The sequence below is a fragment of the Xenopus laevis genome, chromosome 2L (genome assembly GCF_017654675.1).
Source record: "Xenopus laevis strain J_2021 chromosome 2L, Xenopus_laevis_v10.1, whole genome shotgun sequence".
Classification (NCBI taxonomy): Eukaryota; Metazoa; Chordata; class Amphibia; order Anura; family Pipidae; genus Xenopus; species Xenopus laevis.
Window position 1 is genome coordinate 107905766 of NC_054373.1, and position 10827 is coordinate 107916592.

General features: G+C 37.6%; 1 protein-coding gene across 6 annotated transcripts in view; it reads left to right on the forward strand.

Moving 5' to 3' along the window:
• nf1.L (neurofibromin 1 L homeolog) overlaps positions 1-10827 on the forward strand; it is a 121567-nt gene that overhangs the window by 16809 nt on the left and 93931 nt on the right. For all 6 annotated transcript variants that reach the window (XM_041582299.1, XM_018246997.2, XM_041582300.1 and 3 more), the window contains exons 5-11: positions 900-1006; positions 1174-1241; positions 1801-1876; positions 5452-5609; positions 7227-7400; positions 7922-8050; positions 8368-8442. In XM_041582299.1, the coding sequence (XP_041438233.1) occupies positions 900-1006; positions 1174-1241; positions 1801-1876; positions 5452-5609; positions 7227-7400; positions 7922-8050; positions 8368-8442 (787 nt within the window). The remainder of the gene's footprint in view (positions 1-899; positions 1007-1173; positions 1242-1800; positions 1877-5451; positions 5610-7226; positions 7401-7921; positions 8051-8367; positions 8443-10827) is intronic.

A 10827-nucleotide genomic window follows, 5' to 3' on the forward strand; every position in this document is an offset into this window, starting at 1 on the left:
ATGACATTAATATAAAAAAAAAATCTGGTGACCACCTCTTACCTTTTTTTTTTTTAACTGTCAAAATTTACATGCCTAGTTTTCCCCATTGATTCTAATGTGTTAAATCATTAAAAAGAGTTAAATATTATGATGATTGGGTGTCCGAAAATGCTCCCACTGTTATTCTAACGTAAATAATTTTACATTGGAAAGGGGGATGCCCATGTAGGCATTGATTGGTACTAAATTTTTTTACAAGGTATGAAGTGAGGTTTTCTTTTGCTAGCTAAATCGAGACCTATTGCAGGGGATTAAAATCACGTCTGGTGAAACCGCTGAATTATTCTGCTGTGCTGTTGCAAGCTGTGCAAGTAACAACTGTATGGGTAATGAAAGAAATGGGAATCCGTATTAAGGCTCTAATTTAATGCAAATAGAAAAGTCTTTTAACCATCATTGCATTATTTTACTCGGTTACATATCTTTGGTTGGTATAGTAAAACTGCATATTAGCTAGTGTTAATAATCCTCAGATTATTGCAGGCTAACTGCTCCTGATCTCCAGACCCCATTTCCATTTAGGGCACATTTCAAATCTTTGTGCATCAATTGGGAAATTCTGTGTGCAGATATTCCCATTTACACAGAAGGGAATGTTGCTTCCCTCTCCTTAGGTAATGACTAAGGCATGATTTACACAGGTTATTCATAATTATGCAGGAGACATGCAATGTGAGATCCTAAAAAAATCTATATTACAAAATCTGTGTGTAAATGATTGTTTGGCATTTGGTATGTTCATTTTGCTGGCTTTATTGGGAATATAGAAAAAAGTTTGCATGCAATGTCTGTAATTTTTTTATTGCAATATGAACATCCTATATTTTACCTGAGTAGTTCTCTTTCTGTTTTAACAGGCTTCAGGAACTGACCGTTTGTTCAGAGGACAATGCTGACGTTCACGATATAGACTTGATACAATATATCAATGTGGACTGTTCAAAACTTAAACGACTTTTACAGGGTCAGTGAAATCTGCCTTTGCAATCATAGATGCGTCCACCATAGGGGTTCTTATACAAGCACAGCATTTTTATTCATTAAGGTTGTCTGAATTTACTAGAGATGTTCATTTTGCAGAATCAAACCCACTATAAATCAGTGGTTTTTTTTTGTTTTGTTGTTTTTCAGAAACAGTATTTAAGTTTAAGTCTCTGAAGAAAGTTGCTCAGTTGGCAGTTATTAACAGTCTTGAAAAGGTACGTCTCATCCGCGAATACATTTTATCTTAGTTCTTTTAGATTTCGGTTTGCTTTGCCTACAACTGCATCCAAATTCTTTTATATATATATATATATATATATATATATATATATATATATATATATATATATATTTGCAAAATTACATTTCTGCAAAGATACCAGACATCACTGAAACCCAACCATCTAAGCATTTTGTCACTCCTTTCTAGCTAAAGTGCAATTCTTTGAAACTAATTTCTTGCAAACACCTTAGACCCCTTTAAGCGTTGACAACTATATTCCCAAAAATACCTTTGCTTTGAAAATCAATTGACTACAGATATGGAAATAGATATGCTTGTGTAAAACAAAACAAAGGCTTTAGCTGAGTGTTTTTCGGTGGGCAAGTCATTTGTTTTTATTGTGCTTGTAACAAATGGAAATAAAGGAATTTCAGTTGTTGCCCTGTTAAGTGCTAGAATGAACAAAATCCATACATATTTACTAAAAACAATACGCAAAAAGTATGATTGGCACAATCCATATTTATTCAGCTAATGTCCTTTGCCTACAGGCCTTTTGGAATTGGGTTGAGAATTATCCAGATGAATTTACAAAGTTGTACCAACGCCCACAGACTGATATGGCAGGTAAGAAGTAGGACTAAACTGGGTAATGTAAAAGGTTGCAAGGTTTACCACTGATCTACTATCTCATAGTATCCATTTATAAAGTCTACCTGCTGATTTGTTGCTATGAATTATGAGGCTAAGTGCAAACTTTAATTTTTTTTAGAGCAAATGCAATAACAAGGGCAATGTTTGCTCTAGGTGAGTGCTTTGATTGCCATGATCAGTGTCATGAAGCTCAAGCACAGAAGTATACCCCCTTATCCTAGAGCAGTCTGCTTCCAAACTGGAAACTTGGATTGTATATAACTGCAATCCAAGGAAAGCCTAGATGCAGCTGCTCACCACTGCATAGCTCTGCATTCTTGCTTTTGGTACAGAGGCACAAGGTATTTCAGCTGGGCAGTGATAAGTTTTAGCAGTGTGACAAAGGTCTCTGTAAGGGGCTAACATTTAGAATTTTCTTAAAGGAACTAAACTAAGAGGACACCATAATGTTTTCTTTGCCTTTTCTTAACCGCGAGAATTGTATAAATAGATTTATTAAGACTTTATAGCTATGGAAGTTACTCTCACCTAGATTGGGTGACACAGGCACCATGTGGACACTAAAAGTTAAAGGTGACTTCTCATCCTGCTCTGGGCTTCATCCTCTGCCTCCTCCTATTCTCTCTAGTTTCTTTAGTGTCCTTAGAAGGAGAACACGGACACTCTTAAGTGGCTGGAGCAAATGATCTTACTACGGTGCTGGTCATGCCACACCAAGCAATACCTGATCCAGTGCCTCCTCCGCCAGATAGTTGTTTCAACAACCGGAGAAAATGCCCTCGTGCCTTACCACTCTATGGAGGCTGCAGGCAAAGCTCCTTCCTCCCGAGACTGCTGTTCCCACTCCACGGAGGCCTGCACCAGTCTATCTACAGCGGCGATCAACTCATTGCACAGAATACTGGCTGTACAAGTAGGGAACATCCTACCCCCCACCCCATCTTGCCTTCTTAATTTAGCTTAGGAAGGAGGACGGTTCTTACAGACCGATGTTGGACCTGAAGACCCTCAACAAGTTCGTCAAGGCTTACCATTTCAAGATGGACTCAATCCAATTAGTCCTAATGCCCATGGAAAAGCACAAACTAATGACTGTAATAGACATAAAGGACGTATACCTGCACGTACCCATTCACGCCAATCATCATAGATTTCTGAGGTTCTATGTAGCGGGTAATAGCAGTTTGTGGCCTTACCATTCGGCCTGTCATCTGCCCTCCGCATCTTCACAAAGATAATGGTGGCAGAATTAGCAGGACTCAAACTGAGGGGCATAACAGTGATCTCATATCTGGACGATCTTCTGGTGAAAACCCCCTCCCGAGAGTTGGCAAACTGTAATACCTCACAAGTACTGCAGAAATTGACTCCATCTTCCGGCACAGAACAGAGCATACCTAGGTATAAGCGTAGACTCTCGCCAGTCTACGGGGTTTGGGAGGAGTATTGGACCAGAACACAGTTCAAACAGAGAAGCTTCTATTAATCTCCTATAGTTAAGAGCGATACTACACTCACTAATGCACTGGACAGCCCTGCTGCGAGGCAGAGCGATGCGGATACAATCGGACAACGTGACAGCAGTGGCGTACATAAACCACCAAGGGTGGCCCTAGCAGAGGCAAAAAGAACCATAACCATATAAGCCATATATCTGCCAGGAATAGACAACTAGATGGCGGATTATCTAAGCAGAGAAACACTAGATCTGGGCGAGTGGAGCCTACGCACAGAAGTTTTCCAGCTGACCCCCCAAATGGGGCCTCCCAGAGGTGGACTTGATGGCATCTCGATACAATCACAAGGTTACAAAGGTTGTAGCAAGAAGCGTATCGGGGTCTGAGCCCATGTCTCAATAAAGGCATTTTAAGCAAAGGAATCCATGACTGGTGCTGTCAATATTTGAAAATTGTGAGTGAACAGATACATGGTGGAAACCGTTGTACGTGCACCAGGCCCTAAGAATTGGGAGGCTACAGGTGCTGACTAAGAAACCTATTTGCAAGAAGCGTAGACCCACAGGCATGGGCGGTAGATGCCCTGGTGCTTCCCTGAACATTCTCTCTAGCTTACATCTTTTCCCCCTTGGCTCTTCTACCAAGAGTCATCAAGACTATAAGGAGGGAAGGAACTCAAACCATCCTAGGGGCTCCCTACTGGCCTCGCAGAGAGATCTAGTAGACATGGCAGCAGGGGTTGCTTTGGGACATCTCCATAGTGCCTGTCTCCCTCAATCTAGGTGAGAGAAAGGAAGATTTGAGTACTTACCGTTAAATCCTTTTCTCTCATCCTACATTGGGGGACACAGGCCTTTCCTCCCTGTTAAGAATCAATATGTATAAGGTTGGGTCCACAATGGAAGTTTTTAATCTCCCAGTTGGCAGTTTTTTCTCCTAGTTGTATATAATGCAAGTTATGTTAAGGGGTGGGGAGACTCCTTCTCTGTTTTGAGTGATATGGTGAGCTATTCCTTCTTCGGTTAAAAACTAGAAAGAATAGAAGTAATAGGGATGAAGCCAAGAGCAGGAGGAGGAGTCACCTTTAACTCTTAGGGGCAAATTCCCCAACCCGGCGAAAATTTGCCATCGCTGGCTTTGCGCGCAACGCTTAGCCAGGCGTAAATTCATCTGGACAACACTAATTCACGAAGATCCAAAGTTGCGCACAGGGTACCAAACGCTGGTGAAAGTACGCTCAGCAGTTCGAAGTTACGCTAGCATTGGCTAATTAGCATACGGTGTGCAGTTAAAGTACAATGCCCGTATATACTGCAGCAAATACATTACACTACACAAGGCCAGGGAACCTTAATAAAATTATATAAAGTTGTTATAATGCCCTACACATGTGCCCACAGTATAGTTTAGGTGCCATATGTGAAATTCTTCTTAGCCATATGTTAGCAAATGTAGGGGGGAAGGAGGGTACCCCAAATCGATTTCAGTCTATCACCCTTTAAATAGGAAAAAACGCCAGCGTTTCTATTCTATTGCACTTCGCCTGGTCTGAGGTGGTGAAGGCAAGTCTGGCGATAGAGTAACGGTCAGTAAAATCAAAAACTTAGTGAATTTGCGTAGTAACGCTCTTTCGCCAGTCCTAAAATTTGCCTGGCGTTAGAGTGCGAAGTTGTGCCAGAGTCTATCTCCTTGGCGAAATTACACCAGCGAATTTACATCAGCTACCGTTAGTAAATCAGTGAAGTGCTGAAATGATGTCACGCTGGTGAATTTTCTCCAGCGTTAGCCACTTCGCCCTTTAGTAAATTTCCCCCTTAGTGTCCACACTCCAAGCTGCAGGATCTTCATCCCCATGTTGCCTGTGTCCCCCAATATAGGATGAGAGAAAAGGATTTAACAGTAAATACTAAAATCCTTTCCCTTTTTTTTTTTTCTTTTTTTTTCCCCCCTCTGTGTATTTTCTGATTATGCAATCTCCCAAGAAATTATTTTAATGACTGTTTTGATATACTTTCATACAGGTGCTTTCATACATATGTTCAATTACAGGACAGTTGTTTTACTTTTTGTTTTATTGTTCCCTCTGCATAGACTGTGCAGAAAAACTTTTTGACTTGGTGGACAGCTTTGCCGAGAGCAACAAGCGCAAAGCAGCAGTGTGGCCACTGCAGATAATTTTGTTGGTTCTGTGTCCTGAAATTATTCAAGATATATCCAAGGAAGTTGTAGAAGAAAGTAAAATGAACAAGGTGAGTGAACCTCTACGAAAAGGAAATCTATTAACTAATATTCATGGACCAGTTTTGAAATCTGGTATATTAAAATAATTATATCTTTAGTCCCTGTAATGCAATAAAAACTGAAATTTGCTTTCCAAAATTGAGTCACTAACTGTTATAGAATTGTGTGCATTTTGTTACTGCTAAGAAACAATGTAATCTACCCAGGTATGGCTGACGTAAAGGGCAAACACAAAATTAGATGTGAAGAATTGATTATTTTATCACATACACACACGCATATTCATTTAAAATATATAAATAATATAGAGAATGTTAAATGAAAGAACTTCCTTGGTTGGCAAAAGGCAGCCACAACATATGCGCATATCTAGCATAGGGAAATCTAAAACAACTGGACTTTGAGTAATCATTGAAGACGTTTCACTACTCATCCGAGCAGCTTCTTCAGTTCAACTGACTGGTGTGGGAAGTTCTCGGCATATAAACTCTTCCACATTTAAACAAGACCGCTGGTTTGAAAAAGCCGGGAAAGAGGCGATTCATGTCAAGGTGGAGAAACCATCCCTGAACAGAGACGGGGGCCTTCGACACCACCTGTCTGCTACATACAATGCTGTTCTAACATATGTACCCCAGCGGTTTCAGAACACTTCACACATCCATTCATGCAACTCTCACAAGTAACATCTGTTTCTAGGAGTTGCATGACACATTGGATAATCCTATCACAGTAAATACACAGAATCAACACCTCTGTGAATTTCTTTCGATGTCACCTCTCTGAAGAGTTACAATGTGCCATTGTGATTGGATTAGTGGAAGAGTTCATATGCCGAGAACTTCCCACATCAATCAGTTGAACTGAAGAAGCTGCTCGGATGAGTAGTGAAACGTCTTCAGTGATTACTCAGAAAGTCCAGTTGTTTTAGATTTACCTATACTAGATATACTATAACCTGGATGAATGAAAAAAAAAAGTCAACATATGCGCAATTATATATAAAATTGAAAATAGATAATCATTACATGGGTCTGCCCAGTGGACAAGTGGGTAGTTCAATTGTTAAGTGCCAGTGGGGCAGATTTTGGACTTAAAACATGCAGCTGCCCAGTTTAAGGCCCAAATCTGCCCTGGCACCCTGAGAAATGGATTTTGTATTGGCTTTTAGAACATGGGGGGGGGTGTGCAGCAGATTTTCTATGTACACTGGCAAAGAAAACACCACTTGTGATTATAGATGTAGCCTAAATTATAAATGCAGAGAATTGAACCACATTATTTTTTAAAAATGTAATTTTAATTAAAATACTATTTCATAATATCAAATCGGCACAGAACAAATTCACTGCACAGAGGTTCTATTTTGCATTTTGTTTTGCTGCACTAGATTTTATATGTCAAAGTTTTCTTATGCCCATAGACTAACAGAGATATGTTATTTTGCTTAATTTTTTAATATGTGAACAAGAATTTGGTATTTCCACAAAAAATATGGCACTCTGACATATCCTACCTGAACTAGATTCTTAGGGACGAATAATTAGGTAAACATTTAAGATGCTATTTAATTCCTTATATTCAATTAGTTTAATTGTTGCTTTCTAATATTTGTGTAATTTTAGAAATTGTTCCTTGACAACCTCAGAAAAGCTTTAGCTGGGCACGGAGGAACGAAGTCACTGACAGAAACAGCAGCCATTGCTAGTGTAAAACTGTGCAAAGCCTCAACATACATCAACTGGGAAGATAATTCTGTCATATTCCTTCTTGTGCAGTCTTTAGTCATGGACTTGAAGGTAACAATAGAGTTTATAAATCTGTGATTGGTTACAGGTAAAACGTAGTAGTGCATTGTAAAGTATTGTTATAACATAAGGTTTTTTTTAACCATACTTTATTGAAGAGTACAGACTAGAGTTTTCAAACAGGTTATCATAGGAAGATTCACATGTGGCAAAAGGGTTTCTTAATGCTATCCAGCACAATACAGATATGGTCATCAACTGGAATTAACAGCAGTATGGTATTTGGTACTTTTAAAGCATTTGAAATTGATAGAAGTACAGTAATTGCAATTTATCAACAAACACTAAAGTATCTGCTTTTAGCATAGGACCATTAAATACACTACATGCAGATATGCTTTATTTTGAACAAGCCACTGTGTAAGCACTACTGTAGAATAGTAGAGTAATGTGATTTTTCTGTTTTCCAATATGATTCCCCTCTACATACATATGTCTACAAATGCTGTCATGTAAAGTATTTGATATTCTTGAAGCATGCTGATTTTCTTGTCCTTTTTTTCCCCAATTAGAGTTTGCTATTTAATCCAAGCAAACCTTTCTCCAGAGGAACAGTAAGCCAGAATGCTGATTTGGATCTTATGATTGACTGCTTGGTTTCTTGTTTTAGAATCAACCCTCACAACAACCAGCACTTTAAAGTAAGTATAAAATTTATTTGTGATTGTGGCCATTAGGCTAAGAATGAAAATTTTACACTTTTTATTTATTTATTTTTATTCTGGCAGTTTTTCAACATTATCTAACTTTCGCATATTGTCTGTGATTTTATATTAATATGGATAGATGCATACAATTTTCTTGTTGGACCTATATTAGGATTCCTGTGATCAGGGTGTCTTTTATGTCATGTCTGAAAATATGCATCTGTTCAAACCACAACATGAATGTATATATGTATATATGACAGTTTTTTTCATAAATGCTTTTAATAACTTCAGCTGTTTATCTTTTTAAGACCTGTTTGGCACAGTCATCACCAACAACATTTCATTATGTGCTTGTAAATTCCCTGCATAGAATAATTACAAATGTAAGTATATGAAGCTCTTTTACATTAGTAGTTTAATGCAGATATACTTCTTAGTGCATCTGTATATTATGTATACAGATAGTGTGTATGTATGTATGTGTGTATATATATATATATATATATATATATATATATATATATATATATATATATATATATATATATATATATATATATATATGTATAATTATACAAAAATGGACAGCACACGAATTGTATGCAAAAAGGTTATATTATAGTGAAAAAAGCATATACATCACCATATGTGTACACATTTTGTAGCGACGTTTCGAGCCAGTTTAGGCTCTTTCTCAAGCCATGTGAACAATGGTTTCTAAAATCCAATTAGTCTATACAGGTTTATAAACTCCATCAAAGGAAGTGCTCCTCAATCCTACTTCCTTACATACTTGTGTCCTGGTGACTTGTGAGCCAATGGTTCTACCTCTCCTGTAGGATGTAAGGGGGGGCAACACAAACTCTTCCACCATGGGATATGCCCTACGAAGCAAATACCAATGTTTTGCAAGTATGTCATTCACTTTCTTGCTAGAATCGCCATATTGGGTAACAAAAGTAATCCTTGGACTTTTCTCTCTATTGGGATAGACTCTTCTCTGCCTTGTCTAATACCCGTGTGGGATAACCCCTTTGTTTAAATTTATTTCTCATTTGTTGTACTTGGGTTTCCCTAACCTGTGGGTCACTGACTAATCTCTGAACTCTTGTTAATTGGCTAATTGGTATTGCCTCTTTCGTGTGAGTGGGATGAAAACTACTAAAATGCAAGATTTGATTACGGTCAGTTAGTTTGGAAAATAGTTTTGTCACCAGTGGGATCACCTGACTATAGCTGGGTAGGGTGGGAGCTACAATATGGAGCTGGTCACTGCTCCTGTATAACTATAACAAACAAGGGAAAGTTGTGCTCACCACTAATTTTTAAAACCATTAGGCGGGGGTGCAATGAGGGTGTGACCACAAAATACATATAGTCATTGCACCCCCGCCTAATGGTTTTAAAAAATAGTGGTGAGCACAACTTTCCCTTGTTTGTTATAGTTATACAGGAGCAGTGACCAGCTCCATGTTGTAGCCCCCACCCTTCCCAGCTATAGTCAGGTGATCCCACTGGTGTCTAATAAAAGGGCAGCCAAGTTTGGGAGTTTTACTTTGAAAGCAGTCAGTAAGTTGCAGGTAAAACTTAGTCCCTTTGTAAAATGTATAATTAAGCAATAGAATTCTTATACAATATATATATATATATATATATATATATATATATATATATATATATATATATATATATATATATATATATATATATATATATATATATATATATATATATATATATATTGAATAAAGTACCCCCTCTTGTAAAATATAAGGATATTATAAGTTACCAAGGAGTTTCATGACCATATAAAAACACGAGGTGTTTTTATACAGGTCATGGAACTCCGAGGTAATTTCTAATATCCTCATATTTTACAACTGGGGGTACTTTATTTATTATAATACACAAATTTCAGTGAGTCATGTGACAGAAATGACATCAGAACTCACCGTTTATAACTGATGACATCAGAACTCACCGTTTATAAGGATATAATTTACAGGATATTCATGGCTTTTGTGTATTATATATATATATATATATATATATATATATATATATATATATATATATATATATATATATATATATATATATATATATATATATATATATATATATATATATATATATATATATATATATATATATATATATATATATACACACACATACACACAGTGGTGTGAAAAACTCTTTGCCCCCTTCCTGATTTCTTATTCTTTTGCATGTTTGTCACACTTAAATGTTTCTGCTCTTAAAAAACCGTTAACTATTAGTCGAAGATAACATAATTGAACACAAAATGCAGTTAAATGAAGGTTTACGTTATTAAGGGAGAAAAAAAACTCCAAATCTACATGGGCCTGTGTGAAAAAGTGATTGCCCCCCTTGTTAAAAAATAACTTAACTGTGGTTTATCACACCTGAGTTCAATTTCAAAGGTTATAAAGCCATTTCTAAAGCTTTGGGACTCCAGCGAACCACAGTGAGAGCCATTATCCACAAATGGCAAAAACATGGAACAGTGGTGAACCTTCCCAGGAGTGGCCGGCCGACCAAAATTACCCCAAGAGCGCAGAGACAACTCATCCGAGAGGCCACAAAAGACCCCAGGACAACATCTAAAGAACTGCAGGCCTCACTTGCCTCAATTAAGGTCAGTGTTCACGACTCCACCATAAGAAAGAGACTGGGCTAAAACGGCCTGCATGGCAGATTTCCAAGGCGCAAACCACTTTTAAGCAAAAAGAACATTAAGGCTC